The sequence below is a fragment of the Mandrillus leucophaeus genome, unplaced genomic scaffold (assembly GCF_000951045.1).
Source record: "Mandrillus leucophaeus isolate KB7577 unplaced genomic scaffold, Mleu.le_1.0 Scaffold709, whole genome shotgun sequence".
Lineage (NCBI taxonomy): Eukaryota > Metazoa > Chordata > Mammalia > Primates > Cercopithecidae > Mandrillus > Mandrillus leucophaeus.
In genome coordinates, this window is record NW_012107686.1 from 468,043 (window position 1) to 490,377 (window position 22,335).

Below are 22,335 nucleotides of genomic sequence, written 5' to 3' on the forward strand. Positions count from 1 at the left end.
AAAAAAACTACTTTGATCTCTATTTGAATTCCTGGCCATTCAAAGTTCCTTGTCATTTTAAACAAAGCAACATATAAAGTTCAGGTTAGTTTTCACCAAATTATTTTGAACTAATCTTATTTTATTTTGAAATTTGATAATCACATACATAAAAGTAACTTTCCAATTGAGGATTAGTTGTTCTACATGCAAGCAAAGTCTCATTTCAAATAGACATTATTAAAAGGTAAAAAGGGAAAGACCTAAGTTGCATCTAATTAATATGAGATTATAGGTTGTTTCAATATGTTGAATGATTTCCTTTTATTTCTTTAATCTTTAAGGAATAAATGTGTAAATTTGTGAAAGTGGTATTTTTATACCTTGAGTGCCATTGTTTACAATGAAATAGAACCAGCCATTTAAATATTATATTTCACTTGATAGTGTGTTATATTCTAATCCTCCTGGACTCCCTTCATTACTCTTGGTCAAGTAACTTCTCTAGGTCTGTTTCCCCAAAAGAAGAAAGTTGAACTTAGAAAATGATTTCCAAGATCTTTTCCATTCTAACACTCCAAAATTTCTCCCATAACTTCAGACAAGGTGTTATTAGAATCTCCTTCAAGACTGGTTATGCTAAGAGGGACTACATACTAGACTGAAAACAAAAATGTTATCAGCCAATAAATGAAGTCATATTAAGGGTTTACACATGCAGTGTGGTATAGGCCAGGAAGTCCAAGCTAGAGTTCAGGAAAATTTACATAGACTTTACTGTTGAGAGATTCTATGAGAATGAACATGGGTATATCCCTCTCTTTTCAGTAACTCCACAAAGCTGACCATTTGAAATAAGGCGATTTAACTCAGAATCCATGATACTTTGTCACTATTTCATTTCAGAAGTAACAAGACCAGGGACTTCTAAATAGATAACAGTTCAGACATGGATGGAAACTATGAACAACTAAACAGCCCTCCAAAGTGCTGGGATTATAGGCTTGAACCACCACACTCAGCACTTTGGGAGACCAAGGTGGGCACATCACTTGAGGTCAGTAGTTCAAGACCACCCTGGCCAACACACAGTGAAACCCGTCACTACTAAAAATACAAAAATTAGCTGGGTGTGGTGGTGCCTCTAGTCCCAGCTACTTGGGAAGTTAAGGCAGGAGAATTGCTTGAACCCGGGAGGTGGAGATTGCAGTGAGCCGAGATCATGCCACTGCACTCCAGCCTGGGCAACAGAGCAAGACTCCATCTCTTAAAAAAAAAAAAAGAAAGAAAAAGCCCTCCAAGTTAGGTATGTTTTGATTTATAGACTAATTGTGCCGATATCCTTCCAAACTATAGTGCATCAGGAGAAATAAAATGAAAAAGATTACACAAGTCAAGAAAAAAGTGACCATGTTTCCTCAAACACATAACACACACCCCAGATGCAGAAGACAGAGGTGGAAGGTGTCTAATCAATAAAAAAGAGTGAATTGTATCCAAACCCCATAGTGAAAACAGCACGAGTGAATCTTCCTTTTATGAATTTACCAGCTGTGAACTAACATGGCACTTGGAAGACCACCTGACTTATTTTTTGGTATTGTGGTTTTTTTGTGGTTAAAAGGCCTATATATATATATATATATAATACTAAGGTAAGGAATCTTTATCAGTTCATAAATTAGAGGTGTTAATCTGAAGCACAGTTTAATCTCAAACTGTTATTTTAGAGTTATTTTAGATTAAGGCAATTAACTGCAGCTTTATACACACACAAAAAAACTGCTTCACTTACGCAGAATTATCAGAAGATTATGTGTCTCAGCTGAACTCAGGGATTCACTGCAGAAATCCTCTTTTTTTTTTTTTTTTAAGATGCCCAAAAGAATTCTTTAGTTAGATTCCCATTTCTGCTAGAGATCCCTCGATTCCCCTTCTTTTTTCCAATCCAAGCAGGATTACTGTTCTCTAGATAAAGCAGGATGTAGGGACTGATTATACTTGGTCTGGCTCACAGTGAAAATGAGGAAGTTGGTACGGGTGATTGAGGATGTGGCTCTGCCCTCCACTTTCCATCACTAGAACGGAGTTTCAGAAATCTTCTAATAAAATCTAAGCATTATTTTACCACACCTGATATGCTTTCTCCGTCCCTGCCTGCGTCAATCAGTCATTGTCTGAGATGCTCACGTTCTGACTCTTCTGTGTTTCTCTCCTTGTCTTCTAGAACTCTCACTCATCTCACACGCTTTTTAAATCAAATAACTGTGTTAAATAATTTAATACTTCAATCCTCACAGTCTATTATACATTTGTAAACATTGTTTTAGTTTATAACATATTTGAGAGTTTGTACAATCTTTTAGGAACTCTAACAAACATTTCTCTTGCAACAAGGCTCTTAACTATGGTAGTTAAGGGCACAAAGGACACTGAAATCAGACTTCCTCAATTAACCTTTAGACTTTAATACTTACTAGTTGTGCGACCTTCCCCAAGAAACTTACCTGCTTCAAATCTCAGTTTCTTTGTCTGAAACATGCAAATAATAAAATGTCTACCTATATTGTGAGGATTCCTATAAAGCTCTTAGAATAGCACAAAATAACAGCTCTGGAAATATTAGTACTATAGTAATAATAAATAATAATAATAATTATTAGATTATCATCCTCTACACAGCTTAACACAAACCTGGATCATACTACATATTTGTAAACAGTAAAAGTTACTTTCTGAAAGGTAATCTATCACTCCTACTACAAAGCATGGGTAGGTGTGGCCTTACAGAACTGCACCTCCTCATGTTTGTTAAAACTATTGTACTTTTAAATCTCCCTCAGGACTATTCTATATACATCCACATACTGGGCAACAAATCAACCAGTATATTCACATAAAGAGAAGACAGGGAAGGATAATTCAGTAGTAATTGTTTTTCTCTAATGCTTAACTGAATCAAGTTTATATGATTAAATTATTTACTTTAGAATAAATCAACGTACATCACTGCTTATCAACCACACCTATGGCTAACAGTTAGTGAATTCAAAGTTATTTAACTTTGATTTTTAGAAATCTATGCAATTAAATTGTAGCCATACAATGTAAGAGGAACCTCTGGTTCCAGTAGTCCAAAGAAATTGGATTGTGTCTGAATGAAAATTTTTTTTTTTTTTTTTTGAGAGGGAGTCTCACTCTGTCGCCCAGGCTGGAGTGCAGTGGCTGGATCTCAGCTCACTGCAAGCTCCGCCTCCCGGGTTCACATCATTCTCCTGCCTCAGCCTCCCGAGCAGCTGGGACTACAGGCGCCTGCCACCTCACCCGGCTAGTTTTTTATATTTTTTAGTAGAGACGGGATTTCACCGGGTTAGCCAGGATGGTCTCGATCTCCTGACCTCGTGATCCACCCGTCTCGGCCTCCCAAAGTGATGGGATAACAGGCTTGAGCCACCGCACCCGGCTGAATGAAATTTTTTAAAGGTAGCTTTTATGGAAAATATTCATTAAAAAATGAAATTCAGGAACTTCTTGATCTTTCTCTCCCCCAAACCCAACAAATCCCAATCTTATACAAAGTTACAATAGGCAACTACAGCTGATAATGAGGGATGAAATTATTGATATCATTTAGTTTGACGTTCTTGCTCAGATAAATATCAAGTAAATTCATCAGATAACAAATGAAACAGTTTTACTTCCTCCAGAACGTGTTGAAAATAAGGGAACAAAATTATTTCATTATACAGACTTATTTTGTTTTAGTTTTGTTTTGAATTACATAGTCGTTCCTTCTCCTATAGCCTAATTTCTTTTTATTCTTTTTTTCTTTTAATACTCAAAAAAGTCTTCACCGTATACATAACACCTATGGCATTTAGGTAGAAATAAGCAAGTAAACCAATTACCTTAACTTTAGACCCAGTACTTCTTTTTGTTTGACTTTCTTTTACAGCTAATATCAACTGTCCACACAACTCTCAAATGTAAATTACTTACAGACTAGTAAAGAAGAGGAACCTAATTCTTTCAGAATGATCTATGGGCTGTTTTCCCTCCCCCAATCCTACATAAACAATAGTGGAATACTGAATTTAAAGTTGTTCCATTTGAGTCTGGAAACATCGGGTCTTCAGCAAAGGTGCTTTCATGCTGGATCTGAAATGATGAGATCATGAATTAGGAATGATTCTGATGACAACGATATTTACCTCTTTGAGACAGCCCATAAAGTTGTTACTGACTGGTGACCCTGGAAGGTCGGCTGTGCTGGGACTGCCTCCAACATAGAAAAAGTCATCAGACCCCAGCATGGTATAATCTTCTTGCGTGTAGCCCGTTGTGGTGAGAATCCCATCCACTGATATTGTCACCTAGATAACAAAGCACAGGGAAAGGACACGCTATACTCAGACCTAGATACTGTAATCCTGGGATATGCCTGTTTTGTGTTTTGGTTTGTTTTTTTTTTTGTTTTGCTTTTTTCTTTTTTCTGTTTGTTTGGTTTTTGTTTTTAGACCTATGATGGAACCCATTTTCATGTCTGTTTGAGGTTTATTCTTAGATTCTATTCAACTAGCCCTAAGAGATCTAAACTAGTTAGAGAGTTAACTGATTATTGAACTAGTGTCAGCATCATCCCTATTGCAACTCAAAAGTTATTGAGCAGACACAAAAATGGTGTTAGTAAAATGCTTCCTAGGTTAGTTTTGCTGGTGTACATATTAGTAAAGTTTAGTTGTCTGTTATTAACTAATCACAACGTGCACCTTGTTAACATAAAAGGCGCAAGCTAGTTCCAGCAACATCACTATTTGCACTATTGAGCAGCAATTGTTCAGCATGCAAGTGCCTAAGTCCATGCCAAAGGGAGAGAAAAGGCAAAACAACCAGTAGAAGCGGCACACGCTGATGTGCACATGCAAGAGGTACAGTACAGTTCAGAAAAGGAAAGAAAGAAAACAGGGAGATCCAAAGGAAAAAAAATAAAAAATAAAAAACAACTGCTTTGTGATGACGTAAAGATGAGTGGGTGTGGCATCTCCAGCATTCCCAAATCAAGTTTCCATGCCATGCATCATGAATGGTTAGAGACTGGCTGAGCCTGCGGTCACTCGGGCCAGCCACCATTTTGTCTTATCCCGTGTTAACCACAGCTGGATGCAAAACGTTCGAAACGTTAACGATGCCCCTACAGGTGAGTTGGAAAACAGAAGTTGACAGGAACAGGTAAAAAATAAGAAGGTCAACAACAGATGAAAAGAAGGAGGTCAAAGTAAGCAGAAGAGTACCAACCGCAGTTCCTCTTTTGTTAATGATGTCTACAGTTAAAAGAAAGAAAGAAAACACACGGCAAACCCAAAATAAGAAACAATTAGAATGATATCTACCGAACAATGTAGTTTGTTTACCATAGCGTGTCCAATGCCTGAGTGCTTTGTGGAGAAGGGGGGAGAAAGGAAATTAAAAACTGTGAACAGAATAACGATCGTTACTTAAAAAATATGATGGTCTCTACCATGTTAGTACATTTTTTGATTCAGGTAACGGTTAGTAGAATGAAACATTCCATGAATGACATGTTAGTTATTAAGCATGTTAGTAACATAGAAAAAGGGCAAAAAAATTTTACAAGAAAAAAGCAGACTAACAAGTAGGCCTCCCACAGAGGTAATATTTTTCCTGCTATTATTGTTCATAATTCGCTACTAGACAGAAACAGACACATGGCAATGTTCCCTTTGTCTTCCTGAGTACATCTGAGAGACATTGGAAAAGTCTAAAAGGGATTCAAAGGCCTAAAGCTTTTCAGCTGACCACTGCAGCCCTATGCCCATACTTGGCCCCTCCTCCACCCTGGCCCACCCCAGCCCCAGGAAATTAGTAGGAATCAGTTGGCATTGCCCTACTACTCAATTTTACAGCATACAAGGACTCCTCCTCAACTTCAAAACTTCCTTCGGTCATATTGATGGACTTTAGGGTCACAGTTTACTGCAATGAAACAAAGCAAAGATCCTGACACATAGAATGAGTAGAATGGATTTGTGTTTAATCTGTCCTCCTACACATGCACCCGGGCTGTATAACTACAAGTTTCCTTTGAGCTACCAATTCGCAGTTTGGTTTGTAACCTGAGCAAAGGCAAATCTAGAAAGTGGACTCCTCAAGCCCCCACCCTTCCTTCTGTGCTTCTCTCAAATGAGCCTCCGGTTTCTTTGTGCATATCTGAGAGAAAAAATTTAAAAAAGGAAAACCAAAGAGACAGACTTATAGGAAACCCGTGGTCTACAGCTGTACTGATGGTGGCCGACCCTCTCCAAAGGCACGTGGAAGCATGCAGGTCCCCCTCCCATGTCAGTGAGGGATCTGGAAGGTCTGGGGTCCTCAAGAATCTTTCAGTTTTACTTGTTTGCCTTAGCTAGACTAAATCTACATTCCTAAAGCTCCTTTTTGTTTCTCTAGCTCAGATAGTTTAAACCTTTCAGAAGCAGGAAAGAAAAGGTTAGACAGTTAACAGCTCTGAAAGAGAGGGCTGTTTTGGTAAAGGAAAACCAGAGACAATCCGGTCATTCTGCAACTGTTCAGAGAAACAACAAATATGTTAAGAATATTAGTTTAAGATCAGCATGTAAGGCAAAAAAATTAGTCACTGTCAACACTTAACAAAATGATACATTGTAATATAAAGTTTCACATAATACCCAAACTTACAATGTTCAATATAAAAGGACAATCTATTCATTTTCATCCATATATATATATATATATACTGTAATCATGTTTTCATTAAAAACATACAGTATATGTGGACCTATAGATTTAGTAAATAGCTGATATTTTCCTAGTATATAGCATCTCGAAAAATTTTTTAAAAACACAATCAAATAGAAATGGGCACCTAGAAGCTTAACTGGCCTTTCCAGAGTCATTTGGGGTTTAACTTAAAGTATCTATGCTAAAAATAAAAATATCTTCAAAATCAGACCCTTCAGGAGATATGTAAGCCCCTAAAGTCATTTTTCCCCTCAGGGACTTTTCTGGTCCCCATTTTGGGGGTGGGAGGAGGAGGGAGTAGGGACTGATACAATCCCAAATCACAAACACTATTGTTTTGACTACAAAAAAGGAACTGTGATTTAATGACCCCAATGTGCATGCTTCCAAATGATCACCATGAAAACTATAATTTAATATTAAACAAACAAAAAACCAGAAACACAACAAAATCACACACGTCACAGGAAGGGCAGGTTGCAGGGATATCCTTGCAGCCCTCTTGTAAATTTTCATATGGCCCTGTATCAAAATAGCCTTTGGGCCCCCAGAACTTTCTAGATATGCCCCTGCTCAAGTATGGCAGGAAGATTCATCTCAGAAGAAGAAAAAGTTAATTTGCAAGTGACTCTGAGGAGCCCTGTATCATGTTGTTAGAGTTTTCAAGTACCACACACACAGCTGTAGCGAGAAACAAAGCCAGTTACTCTCTTATCCACTGCGCTGTTACCTGACGCAGATTCCTGGTGACTTTCACATCATGCCAGGCATTATCATTAAACTTTCCATTCACAGGCTCCACTAGTGCTTCAAAGGCCCCTGATCCCAAATTAATGACCAGAGAGACAGCTCCATTTTTCAGGGCAAGATTGACATAATCAGCTGATTTCCCAGTGTGAAGCATCAGTCCATTCCTCTGAAGGGTTTTAAATGACAGAGTTATTTCATCACTGCTGCTTTGAATGGGGTTTTGAGACAAGTCGTAGCAGAAGTATTCAGATCCCTTGAATGTGGCAATATATTCTTCTTTTCCTAGAGGAAAACAGATGATACATACATAAGTAAACAAATACACTATGCAAATCAGCAGATCTTAACAGAAACAATAGCTAATCACTCCCCAAATTAACCCTGCTTAATTAGATTCCATGACATGAACCCTGTCTCAGTCAAATAGTACTGTAGGTGGCAGTATATATTTAATAAATCTCCTCAACTATTGGGCCATCAGCTGCAGTAGCTAAAGCTGACATTCTTGAAAATTCAATTAATTTTTCAGTATCACTGCAAGAGCTCTGATCAGAGAAAGCAGCTCTGAGATGTCTCCAGGGCATGAATCAGGTACCATAAATGCATATTGGATGGTTCCACTCTGCTGACAACAATGGATTCCAGGATGTTTTCAACATTCTCTCCATCTCTCCATCCAACTGAGGTATTATTTTAATTTTCAGTGAGGCATTTATATTCAAAGATCTTTTTCAATGAAGAGACAAACAGTTTTATCATTGAGAGACCATAACAAATTATCTGGTAAGGAGAAAGGAAAGAAAAAAAAATAGAATCTGGTCTGGGAGTAAACAGATCTCCTACAAAGCATGTGCATTTTTTTTCTCTCTGGATGGAGGGAGTAGCGATAGAAAGTCTAATGGAGTCAGCTGGATTATTGATCCATTCCCTGGTCTCATCAAGCAGATGGTAGGGCTGGCTGTTATGACATTGGTAAGAATTCTAGCACATCGTCATGGGGATAGCATATAAATGAAGTCTCAACATTTTCTATGTATCTTAGTCTTTACCAGATTTAGAAGTAACAAAGCAGATCTCACAAGATGCTAGACAGATCATATAGAAAGGTGGCTATTTGGAAAGAACACACTTCTCCCACTGATGAGGTGAGTTGAACCAAAGGAAGAATGTAAGCCATAAGTCCCCTTGACTTTCTAGGCAATAATGATGCTGTGCCAAGAAAAATGAGACAGCATGATTGGGAATCAGCTTCTGATAAACTATAAACATATAATTATAAAAGGTATTGGAGAAACTTAATCTGTCCCACTGGCAACATACTATCACTATCATGCCCCTGAGAGGGCTGATACATCAGCAGGTGTTGCACTCTCCCCTGTAATAGGTTTTTAATCTCAGAAATTTTCATTTGATTGTCAAATAACTCATGTCCTGGAATCAGAGCTCAAATCACTTTCAACGCATCAAAGCCAGATGACCTGCCTTCCTGGATGTAGAAAATGCCGTCAGTGGCTACAGGTAGTCAAACCATAGCAATAAATATCATGGTGAGCACCTAGAGGTATTCACCAGGAATTGAGTCCTGGAATATTAGTCATTGACTACTAGTAAATTATTAGCCAAGACTATCACTCAGACCAAATAATTCTGAGTAAGAGTCATAGGAAGGACATCTCAATCTATAATAGTGAATCCCTCCCATTCAAACACTCAAAATATTGGCGAGCACCTCCCAAGGGTTAAGCCCAGTACCAGTCATTGGGGATAATGAAGTGAACACAATGGACTTAATTCCTGTCTCAGAAAGTTATAGTCCAGGTGTCTGCTCCCCTGGTCAGTCCAACATGGCAAGTGGTTCAATATTGGGCACAAGCACAACTAGATATTACTGTTATACTGAGAAAAATGTGGGTCAAAACACGAGTTTGGATTCCAGGTTGGCCACTAGCTGTCACTAGAACAATTATTTGTTTTTTGAATTTCGCTTTCTGAAAATGGTTAGAGATACCAATCTTTCAGAATGAATGTGAAGATACAATGAGATAATGTCTGTGCAGACATCTGGTAAAGTTGATACGTTGGTGATAAATAGTAGGTATCTTCCTGCTTGCCTAATTAATGTGATAAATGTGATAAATCATCTAAAACAAGCAACATAAGTCATATGTTATTATGAAATCTAGAATATTCTCTTTAAGATAAGAAACAGCACAAGGATTCCCACTATCAACATTTATATTCAGTGCTACACTTGACGTTGTAGCTAATGCAGGAAGACAAGAAAACTATATGAACATTATAAAGATTATAAATAAAGAAAATCACATCATATAAGTAAATACAATGCACAAATTGAAAGACTAAAATAATCTACAAATTTATTTCGCTTAATAAGATACTTTGGAAAGAATTTAGGGTTTTGTATACTAGAGACAATCAATGTTCCAACATATGTAAATAGATTTATAGATTCAATAAAATCCTAATAAAAATCTCAATTGATTAAAAATATAAATGTAAAAAGCTGTTTCTGCACAATCTATGAGGAAAAAAAAAAAAGAGTCCCAAATAGCCATGATATGCCAGATAAAGAAGATGAAGGAAGTTGCCTGTGTAAAGATGGACATTTATTACAAAATTATAGTACTTAAGAAAATGTATTAGGATAGGTAAAATGAGAATAATGATAATCAAACTTAAAATATTGTTAAGCATATATGAAAACAATTTTTACTGTCAAGCATTTCAGATAAGTGTGCAGAGGATAGATTAGTCAATAAAGGTTACTGGGACAATCAGTTATTCATAAGAAAAAAGTGAAATTGGATCTTTACATCATTTTGTTCACGAAAATCAATTCTACATGGATGCCTGATTTAATTTAGAGAGTCAATCTGTGAAAACTTGTCAGACAATAAATTTTGATATGAAAGAATGGAAGGATTTCTAAAATTAGAATAAAGCACTAATAAATATTGATACATTCATCTACATTAAAATTAAGAATATTGGATCATCAATAACACCATAGAATAAGAAGTTAAATAACAATTTGGGAGAAAATATTTTCATTTCATATTAATCAACAAAGGATTATAATCCAGAATATGCCAAGCATCTCAGCAAATAAATACAAAAATAAAGACAACCAATGGAGAAAAATAGACAAAAGAAATGTAATTTCATAGAAAAATAGATATGTATTACTTATGAGTAAATGAAGAGATGTTCATACCTATTAGTATTGAGGAAATGGCCAAAATCAAACTATATTCAGGTACCACTTAATAGCCATGAAATTGACATAAAAATGAAAAGAAAATAATTCCACATTTTGCCAAGGCTACTGAAAGTAATTTTTATATACTGCTGAAGCTGATAAGATAAAAATTGACCAACTGTAATAAGTTTATTTTGGCATTATGCAATCCCATGGCAATTTCACATGTTATAAAGAACTTGGGTCTCAGTCCTTAGAAAACAGTTAACCATGATCAATAAACTAAATATTTGCCAATTCTTTCAACTCATTTCTCATTGCTTATTATTCTGCTCCTTTGATGATAGGTAGTCAAGAGGATTCTGGTTCATATATATAAATGTGTGTGTGTCTGTGCGTGCGTGTGCATACTAATAAGCATATATGAAAACAATTTATATGTATATTGTCTGGCATTGCAGATAAGTTAGCAAAACATACAGAGGTCAATAAAGGTTGCTGGGACAATTGGTTTTCTATAAGAGAAAAGTGAAATTGGATCTTTACATCCTTTTGTTTCCCAAAATCAATTCTACATGATGAAGGATTTAATCTAGAGAGGCGATCTATGGAAACTTTTGTCAGACATACACACACATACACACACACACACCCACACGAGAGAGATCCACTTATCTGAATATGATATTTGTGAAATTTTACATTTCCACCGAATAAGTAGATCTCTGAGCCAGTGGGAGCCTTAAAGACACTACTATAGCCCAACCCATTAATTTATATTATTAAGAAAACGAGGCTCATGGAGTTTAAATGACCCTCAAATTCATAAAATGTGACAGTAATAGAAGTGGCACCAGGATTCAGTCTACTAATCCAGGTTCTGTCTAATATGCCATGCCACCTGTGTCAGAAAGAAGTGACATATAGCATTGTGAAAGAAAGAAAAAAAGAGAAAAAAGAAAAACTTTGTGAAGATATGTCTTAGTAAGAAAATTCTAATTGTGTTTTAGTCTACTCAGTTTAAAAGGGCAGGGAAGCATGTAATATATTAAGAAAGATTCCATTTAAATAACTAAATTATAAAGTTTTGGAGGTTGAAGAGGTGTGGTCCAGTAAGAAGGCTGTAGAATTTTATCCAAGATATTTTGTATCATTTCAAATCTGTATAACTCAGAATAAAATCTCAACAAAGGTTCTGTTTGCCAGATAATGTGGTATGCCTAAAGGGAAAAATAATAAACAGTTTGCAATTCACTATGTCATAAGCTTTGAAGTTATATGGGTGTTGATGTCTTTTTAACACTATGATATTCCCATTACTTAAAAATGAAAATATATCATTTCTTTTGTATTGTTTACTTCCAAATTTAAGTAATTCAAATTTACATTAAAGGCAACCACATAGTTTTGGAAAAAATTCACTCTGTGGAATATGCAATTACCTTAAAATGCCATACATGGGACATAAATCTAAGCAGGGAAAATATTTCTTCCTATGTTCTTTTTCATGAAAGACCATATATACTACATGAAAATACAAAAATCACTCTGTTTTTCACAATATATTTATAAGAATATTATGTTTCTTCTAATCATTTTCTACCTTACAATCTTTGTAGGTAAGCTTTGTGCTATTCTATATACAAATACTAAGCAGCAGAGTGTTTACCCATGTGTTTCTGCTGAACACTTACAGAGTAAGTCTACGTCCATTTTTAAATACAAGTCCCAACTAAATTTGCATTTCTAATATATGCTAAAACAATGAAAATGAAAAACAAATTAGACCCATAGCCATGTGAATGTCAATAAATACTTATATCTGGGGTGCATAAAGACCTCGTACAAATCAATAGTAACAACAACAACAACAAAACCACAACACAAGTCAATGAGAAAAAAAGGATAAAATACTTGAATAGATGTTAAAGGATAAAACGCTATCTTCAAAGAAATGCAAACTAAAACCATAATGAAATAACAGCACACTCCACAGAATGAATACAATGAAAAATACAAAAAAATCCAGTGTCAGTGAGGATGTGGGGCAGCTAGAAGTCTCATACATTATTGGTAGGAACTATTTTGTGAAACTGTTTGGCATTCTCTTTTAAAGTTGCACTCATGCCTACCCTATGATCCACCAATTCCACTCATAAGCATACATCCAACAACAAAAAAATACACACAGCATCAGAATAGCATAGTGGAATGTTTATAGAGGTACTCTGCAAAAATAATCTAAAACTTAACACTACTGAAATAACAACCAATAATAGAATGGATACATTTCAGTATAGTCACACAATATTAAATAACAATGTGAATATATGGGCTACAACTGCAACAGAAATACAGACAAATCTCACAGTAATAATGTTTAGCTAAAAAAATGCCTGACACAAAAGAGAACATAGTTCTGATTCCATTTATATAAAAATTTTAAAAACAAGCATAACTAGCCTCTGTTGTAAATCAAGACAGTGGCTACCCTTGGTAGAGATGGAGAGGGGCTAACAGTGAGGAGAATTCTTGGGGTACAATTAATGTTGTTCTTGATTTAAGTGTTGGGTGTGCTAAGTGTGCAAAAAATTAATTTACCCATACATTTATGCCACATTTATCAGCATAAATACTATATTTCAATAAAATGTTTGAATAATCTGGATGATTAAGCACAAAATGAATTCATCTGATGAAGTATTTTCTTCCTGATTAATAGGATGATATGAGAAAACATTATTCCTATTAATACTACTATTAATAGTAAAAGCTAAAATAAAGCCAATAGTAATAATTTCAATTGTTACTTTTTACAAATTTTCAATAAACATTAATATCCTTTAATTACCATTTGCTCTTAAGAGTAATCCCGTAAGATTAAAAAAAATAAATACATATGCTGCATGGTAGTAATTGTTTGAAGGTCCATATCTTAAATGTGTTGATTAATGGATTGATATCAAGATGAAAAGAGCCTCTATTTCTAACCATAGAAATGTCTTGATAAAATTGGGAAAAAGTAAAATTTAAAAACTTGAAGCATCTTTCTAATAGTCTACAATTGGTTTTTGTTGCCATAAAGTTGGAGGAAAAGATTTAAGAGGCTGCCATGGGATTTCAGTCCTATTCCATATCCAACCCACTATAACTTAGAAAATTCACAGTTCTTGCTCATCTAATTGTCTGAGGGTAAGTTCAACTTTAAGTTTTTTTGATAAAAAAAACAAACTTCTCATCACAGAAAAAAAGTTAACCATAACTGAACCATTTCATTGGATGTTGTAGAAGGTGGTCAAACCTTAGACGGTAGATTGAACAAATGGGTTGGTTTCAATGCCAAGAATCACTGACACTACTTTATGGAAAAACAAAAAAAGAAAGTTAAACAAAGATAGGTTAAATGACTTTCTAAGTTCACACAAAAATTGATTCTCGGGACAATGCTCCTTTGCATTACCTGTGCGTAGAATAGAATCTCATTGATTTGACCCAATGCCTCTGTATCTTCTAAATTCACTGAACTGTTTCATCAAATAAATAATCTGCAGAGAAATTACCATACATCCTAAAGACAAGGATGCCTGTGGGCAGAACGAAGTCCCACCATCCCCAATTACATGAAGAATGTCAGGCCATTTTTGTATGCCAAAAAACTAGCCAATATTATTATTCTTGATTATATTACTCTTCATATATACAATCCCAAATCACACAGGTTGGAAGGTTTTACCATAGTTATATGATTCTAAGATCATGTTCAACATAAACCAGAAGCTAAAATCAATACATGAAAAAACAAATGAATGAAAAAAGATATTTTGGTGAGAGCCCTGCTTCATTTATTTTTCTATTCTAGAAGTCAAATATACAAAAATATTGTGCTCAAAACATCTTTGACCAAGCAGATGTACACTTAGAAGCTTGCATTATTAAAACAAATAAGCCTGGCTGTCTCTGCTATAAGAAAAAACAACTTTAGAAAAGCAGAACAGGAAAGTCTACTTATTGAAATTTGTATCAAATTAAATCCTCAGTCCCTAAGAAATGTAGTATTTTCTTATTTGCCACAAACTATGTAACTTAGAAATTAAAACAATAAATTGATTACCACAAGGAAAAATCGCATTACTTTCAAGGGAGAGTAGTTCACTCTTTCATTTGGCTTTCTACCTAATACATGTCATAAGACATTCTAAAATTACCAACTGTGATTCAACACATGTAAATTCTGAGTCTAACTTCTCTTGTTCTGCAGCGAGTAATCAAGATTTATAAAATATTCACTCTTAAAGATTTATCTCACTTAGGTAAACCTCGAGACCAATCCAGAAATAAATTGTCAAGCTTCCGTCAAATAATTCAAAAGAAGACCCAGGACTGTTGATGACATGCTTGAAGTCATTAAATATGAAAGCTAAGTTAGACTTTGACATTATTTAGTCCAGTGCCATCATTTATTTGATGAACAGTGTGAGGGCCAAACAGACAAAACTGTGGTCACATAACTAACTGAGGAAAAGTCAGAATATAATCCTTGCCGTCTTGATACCAGTCTCAGGTTCTTCCTAATTTCCAGACATTGCCATAAAATGAGCTTCTAATTCATTACCAAAAACTAAATGCATCTTAAATTTGAGCATATTTCTGCAAAAGAAAACAGGACATGTTCCAAAACTCTAGTACGATAATTTTCCAGTCCTATTGTGCAATTGATTTGCATCTGTTAAAATAACCAAAGGCGCTGGGAACCAAACAGGCCATTCTGTGTCTGGCTGGACTGACTAGTTCTACATATAAAATGAGACACATGGCCGGGCGCGGTGGCTCAAGCCTGTAATCCCAGCACTTTGGGAGGCCGAGGCGGATCACGAGGTCAGGAGATCGAGACCATCCTGGCTAACACGGTGAAACCCCGTCTCTACTAAAAAATACAAAAAACTAGCCGGGCGAGGTGGCGGGCGCCAGTAGTCCCAGTGGCGTAAACCCGGGAGGCGGAGTTTGCAGTGAGCTGAGATCGCGACAGCCTGGGCGACAAAGGGAGACTCTGTCTCAACAACAACAACAACAACAAAATGAGACACACAGGGAAAGGAATGAACAAATGATCCTGGCATTCACTCGGTGTGCAGCATTTCAATTTCTGGGCCTAAGTCAGATTCAAATCCCCACAATCTAATCTATAAGAACTAAATGCTAGCATTTTTTAACCTGAAGAAAATCATTAACACAATGAAAATTAAAAGTAGCTTCATGAATATGGACTTTATAAAGATTCTCTGAAAGAAATCTGAAATTTTCTGGGTACCAATTAATGATTACTTAATAAATAAGTAAATTATAATAATACAATTATATTCAAGGAGATGTACAAGTATTTTGTATTTATAAACAGTCCTCATTTATGAAATGGATATGAAGTAAATAAATGTAACTATGAAATCATCTTATTAGCAACTTGGTCAAGGCAATATATTCTGAGAAACTGATCTATTTAACTAAACCCAAAGAATAGCCAATTGCTTCTTTCTCCCTAGAATCAGACTGGGGTGGTCTCTAATTCTAAAAATTTATAATTTAATTTATCCAAATATTGTGGTCATCTCGTAAACTGTTCTGAATTATAGAATGCAATTTTTTAAACTATATACAGATGATAGCATCTTGGAAGGCAACAGCAGAGGAAAGGAGAATTTTCACAGGGAGAGGAAAGAGTTGGTACAAGTGAAATTGCTTTAACAAAATAATGATCTCGATACGTCCTACTTGAACTGTGGTTCGAAGGACAGTATCATCAGCATCACTTAGAGCTTATGAGAAATTTAGAATTTCAAGGCTCCCTCCACCCCAACTTACTGGTGCAAACTCTGTACTGTAACCTGATCCCCAAGGTGATTCTAGTGTACATGAAAGTGTGAGAGTCTTGTTGTTATGAACAGATTCTTACAGTACTGCAATTTAGAATATCTTTTAAGAATGATAAAGACAACTTTGTGTCTCTTGTATCTGAAATAAGTATTAAAGGCAAAATATATATTGATATCATGGCACTGTTCTTAAGGAATAAACATCCAGATGAATTATTTTGCATCTTTTCATTGGAAATAAAAAGCCTGGCAGCAGGGGGGAAGAATCAGAGAGCTCTGATCAGTGTGTAGATGTATCAAATATCTATTTAATATGCACCCCAGCAGAGAGCCCAGGCTTTAAATCATTGGAAATAATCTCTGAATTTTTATTCTCAACATGTTTCACCTTTAGGCAATATTACAACAAAATTCTCTGTGGGTTTGTAAACTTAGTGCCACTCTTCTGGAGAAATGTAAAGGGTGTATAACTCCTGGTATAGTCTAACAAGTCATCATTATTAGTGAATATAATTAAGAAGGTTCATGCAACTGCATTTATGGTTCTCCCTAGAAATGTCTTTGTTCATACACTGCTGCAACTGAAAACTATCATGTATTCTGGATGTAAACTGATTCAATGAAAACAAATGGGCCTGGGCTGTCACATTTCCAATTACTGTAGTTAAGTGAACTTGGAACATTTTAAAGTTAGTAACACTTAGAAATGCAGGAAATATATACTGCTAACTCAAAGTCTCCTATGTTTTTAAAAAAGAATGGCAGTTTTTTAAAAGAAAGAAAAAATCTAAAATTATCTTGATATCCCCAGAACATTAAGTAGAGGAGAGAGTAATAAATATGTGGTAAGTGTAACGAGGAATCATGCTGGATGGGAAGAAATGTACTTTTGCAACTCCATCCATTCCTCTGCTTCATAGAAGGCTTGACCAAAGTTTTTTGGTTTGTTTTATTGTTTTTTTTTTTTTTTTTTTTTTTTTTTTTCAGATAGAATGCTAACTTGTTATTAAAATAATGCAAAGAATTAGGTCAGTATACACCAAAATCAGTATAGAATAGGAACACTTGAATTGTTGAATACCACTCTTCACACTAGGAGCACAAGAGAAGGAACACTGAAAACCTATGGCATATATTTGATTTCAACACAGAAAAAGCATTGACTCCAAAGGTAATACATGGCAAATCCCCTAACACTAAAATTATCATTGAGAAGGAGGTTAATATTCACTCAGGTATTGTTCGCTTTATGATTATATATTAGATGACCATTTGGAGGCACTATTCTAGATATTAGAAATACAACAGTAAATAAGGTTTTCAGGGTCCCCACTCTCACCAAACCAGTGATGGAGAGATAACCATAAGTGAATCAAGTATAAGTGAGTTATATGTGAAACTGAGCAAGCAAAAGAGTGCAATGAAGGTGTGCGATAACTAGAGCAGGGAAGTTGATTTAGATGATTGGGAAAGCTTTATGAGACAATGACAATTAAATTGAGACCTTAATGCTGAGGAACCACTTCTGGGAAGATCTGGACAAAGAATAGAAAGAATAGAAAAAATCCAGTGAGCATTGAGCACAGTGACACTGGGGCAATGTGGGAATACAATGAAATCAGAGCTGTGGGACGGGCCTACGTCATGTAAGTCCTTCTAAATTTTGGTCAAACTCTGATTTTATTCCATGCACAATGGGAAGCTACTAGAGTTTTATAGTTAGGGGAATGACATGGTTTGATTTACATCTCAAAAATATAATTCTGGCTGTTGTGTGGAAAATAAACTCTGGGTAGGCATGGAAGTAAAAGCAGTGAGTTCAACATTTATGAAGTTATAGAACATAGGAGTATGGGCTATGAAGTCATGTATATACCGGGGTTCAAATACCACTCACACTGTGAGCACATGGGTAAATAATCACCTTAAAGTCATAGTTTTCTTGTCAGTAAATGAAGACAATAATACTAGGATATATTTTATAGGGCAGTTGTAAGGATTAAACAATATATGCATAATAAGTTTTTTAAAGACTATCAATCCATGGTATATATTTGTGGGATATAAACAATATTGATGCATATATATTATATTTCTTCATCTACTGCTTTTAAACATTAAGTTACTTATTTTCCCCATCTCTTAATATCTTGGGCAGAATCATTGAATTTGTGGTCACTTTTTGTTTTTAAAAGTTTGGGCTAATTTATAAGTTAATAATGTCATCATTTTAAGTTGAAGTGGAGGAGGAAGACATAGTATGTCTCTAGGTACCTTACCATCACCCCTGCTTCAATACCTGGCCCTTCCAGTTTATTGGGATGGAGCTGATGAGGGGAAGAGAAAAGAACAGTGGTTATTCATGTAGTCCTCTTTCTATGGGCTGTACCTGCTTCTCTGGTTCACCCTTACTGATCTTTGCTGCCTTCATTCAGTAAACTCACTAGTGTTCCATGTGACTTCCCAACAGCAGTCAACAACATGAGAAAGAGAAATTCATCTGTTTCATCTCCCAGCTCTAACCTTCACACAACACCTCATAGCATCTGACTGCTATAATCCCCTGGTCCAGCTAGTGGCCTTCTTGTGAGTAATACTGGCTAGGTGGCTCAAGCCAAAGCCTCAAAGGGATATCTTCTTTACCGATGCCTGTGGGCATTCTGGTTGTACCAAATGTTGATAGTGCAGATTAAATTCTTTTTTTTTTTTTTTTTTTGAGACGCAGTCTCGCTCTGTCGCCCACGCTGGAGTGCAGTGGCATGATCTTGGCTCAATGCAACCTCCATCTCCCAGGTTCTCGCCATTCTCCTGCCTCAGCCTCCTGAGTAGCTGGGATTACAGGCATCCGCCACCATGCCCAGCTATTTTTCTTTTTTGTTTTTTTGTATTTTCAGTAGAGATGGGGTTTCACCATGTTAGCCAGGATGGTCTCGATCTCCTGACCTTGTGATCTGCCTGCCTAGGCCTCCCAAAGTGCTGAGATTACAGGAGTGAGCCGCTGCGCTCGGCCAGGTTAAATTCTTCTTGTCCCCTCCTTCTAGCCTGCCAGTCCTCTTCTTCCCTCCTCAGAAAGACATAGGGCAGGCCAGCAAGTTTGATGCATACAAAGTCATGCATTGCGAATGCAGAACACCAGCTTTCATTTTTTTTCCCAGCATACACAGGCTCTACATGTGATTCTATAATAATTCATTCCCGCAGTTATTTTGGGTAAAAAAAGCAAACCTCTTCACTAACAATATGTTTTACAGAGCCTATGCCTTAAAGACCCTGTGCTTACCTATCCCTGACTGCTTAGGTAGATAAGGGAGGTGGAAGTGGGGAGTTAGAAGTAGTTTAAGGGTCAGTCTTTCGGTCCTCTAGTAAATGCTGAGGAAGGTAACTGGCCAGTTTAGGGAGGTTCCATTTACAATGAAGGCTACTTAAATTCTTTTCTTTCAGAAGGTTCTAATCAACAATTCTATGAGAAAAATTTCCATTCAACATATGGTGGACAATTAATTAATGTTAGATGTTATGATCATTATTTTTAAAGTAACCACTACATTTAAAACCACTACCCAGCAGTTTAAAAAAATCAGCTTTTTACCAAATATTACGATGCCCAACACCCTAATTCTAGGAGCACTTGGTTAATTAAGGTTCATGACATAAGAACGAGATGGAAGTATGGTAAATTAAAAAAAAAAAAAAAAAAGAAACAAAATACACACTTCTATTGATGGTTTATTCTTTTAAACAAGTTTGTACCTGAGTGACTTGCAAAATAATTTTATAAAATATTTGCTATTTATTATTTTATTTGCTCAGAGAAATGCATCAGGCTAAGAATTATGAGAGTGTAACACTGGTTTCTTCTTGGACACTTTTCAGCTCTGCCCTTGACCACCCTACTTAGCCTTACTGGGCCTCATTTTCCTTCCTGGCAAAGTGACACAGGCAGACTGTGATCTCCAGTGTTTCTTTCAATTCTAAAACTCTATGGTTCTATAACATTGTTGATTTATTGAGCCACTGTTTCACTGATTCATTCAATAAACATTTATTGAAGCCCAATTCTGTGCCAAACTCAATTGCTCTCCTGCTGTCAAAATCAGGCAACATGCTAGAGTTAAAATGTCTTTAAAGATTTCTGATGGCTGCTGCTTTTAAAAAGAACTACCCATAGTAACACCTACCTCTTTGTGCTTCTAGAGCTAGCTCTCCTATTATTCTGTGAAGACTTACAAACTCAGAAAGACAAAGGAATATGGAAAGTCCTTGTATTCACACCCTACTAGATGTAAATTTCCTATTCCTAATCACCTTTCTTCCACAACCCAGAAAACAACACCTTCAATGGATTTGCCAGAGTGTTACAGATTGTGTTTGATTATTTGTCCCCAAATTTAAAGTACTTCTTCATATAATTGCAAAAATATGCGTAGAAAAATAAAATATTTTAAAAGAAAGCTAATATTATATACTATAAGTCTTAATTTGAAATTAGACATATTTAGCCAGTAAAAGTGTAGAAGGATCAATCAATACTGACTAGTGTTTTCCTATGGGCTCTATGGATATAGACCATAATTTGAAATTAGGAGTCCTAGGTTCAGTTCCTCACTTTATGGTTGGTGCTACATGTCCAAGAGCAGGAAATGTAGCTGAGTCTGACTTTCCTTCAATATAATGAACATAGATATTCTGTTATGCTGCATTTTCAGACTTTTTAAAAATTAAGATATTTAATATAAAGATAGGAAAGTATTCTTATTAATTACATACTGGGTCTTCCATAACTTCCCTTACACCATCTATCATAGCTGTATTGAAAACAACATTAATCAACGTTCTCTAGCTCAATATTTTTCATCTGAGATTCCCTATCTGATTTGAGTACTGTTTTCTCAATTATCTCAAGGGTATATAAAACCAGCATCATTCTAAATGCATAGGAGATAAGTTATTTCATTAAATAAGATGGATTCCTTAGGATTTTATTCCTGTCCCAAGTTCAATAGAGTTACAGATTAAGTGAAAACACACAGAATTTATGAGAAAGACTTGAGGTAAGTCACAGAATAGAAGGAATTGCTAAACCACCAATTCTTGGAGTGGAAGATACTCTGGGAAAACCAGCCTCTTGAATTCACAGTTCCTGGTCTCCTCTAGGCTTGCACCACTCATATAATTCAGCTCCACTGAACTCGAAGTCATTCTTTTCAGGTTCTGAATTCTGCAAATCAGAAAACTTGGATGGATCTACTTGTGTTAGAAGCCAATTGCCAGATCAGTCTTTGTGGTTGGAATAGGGAGGAGGGGACAAGATTATAAAGCAGGGACAGGCCGGGGAATGGCTGTGAGGGAACAGCCTGATCATTCATTAACACCTGGCATGGTTCACAAGTTAGTATTTAGATCTAATATTTTTAAAAAAATCTTTCTTAGGATGATGAAATTATTACCATCTCTTTTTTAGTTTTACCTTTGACATAAATTTAGATCTTAGGGTCCAAGGTAAATAATGAATTTCAGCTGAATTGTGATAAGCTTTATTTAAATTGTGCATCTTTATCAGAGATCTAAGCAAAACACAGAATTATAAACTTTATAGTTGGAAGAGGGAGATCCATAATATTTATGAGATTTTCTCTGGTGCACAGGTGAAGTTGGGATGAAAAGCTGGGTCTCTAGATCAGTTGATGCAAAACAGAGATGATCATCAGAATCACCTGGAAAACTTTCTACAAGAGTATAATT

The 22,335-nt window shown here is 35.8% G+C and overlaps 1 protein-coding gene across 1 annotated transcript in view; it reads right to left on the bottom strand.

Moving 5' to 3' along the window:
- Positions 1-22,335, bottom strand: part of LOC105528199 (neurexin-1) — a gene marked incomplete at its 3' end in the record, with an annotated part of 881,468 nt that overhangs the window by 431,032 nt on the left and 428,101 nt on the right. The window contains exons 5-7 of the mRNA XM_011964822.1: positions 7,487-7,788; positions 5,391-5,414; positions 4,191-4,352 (exon numbers count right to left, since the gene is read on the bottom strand). Of these exons, the coding sequence (XP_011820212.1) occupies positions 4,191-4,352; positions 5,391-5,414; positions 7,487-7,788 (488 nt within the window). The remainder of the gene's footprint in view (positions 1-4,190; positions 4,353-5,390; positions 5,415-7,486; positions 7,789-22,335) is intronic.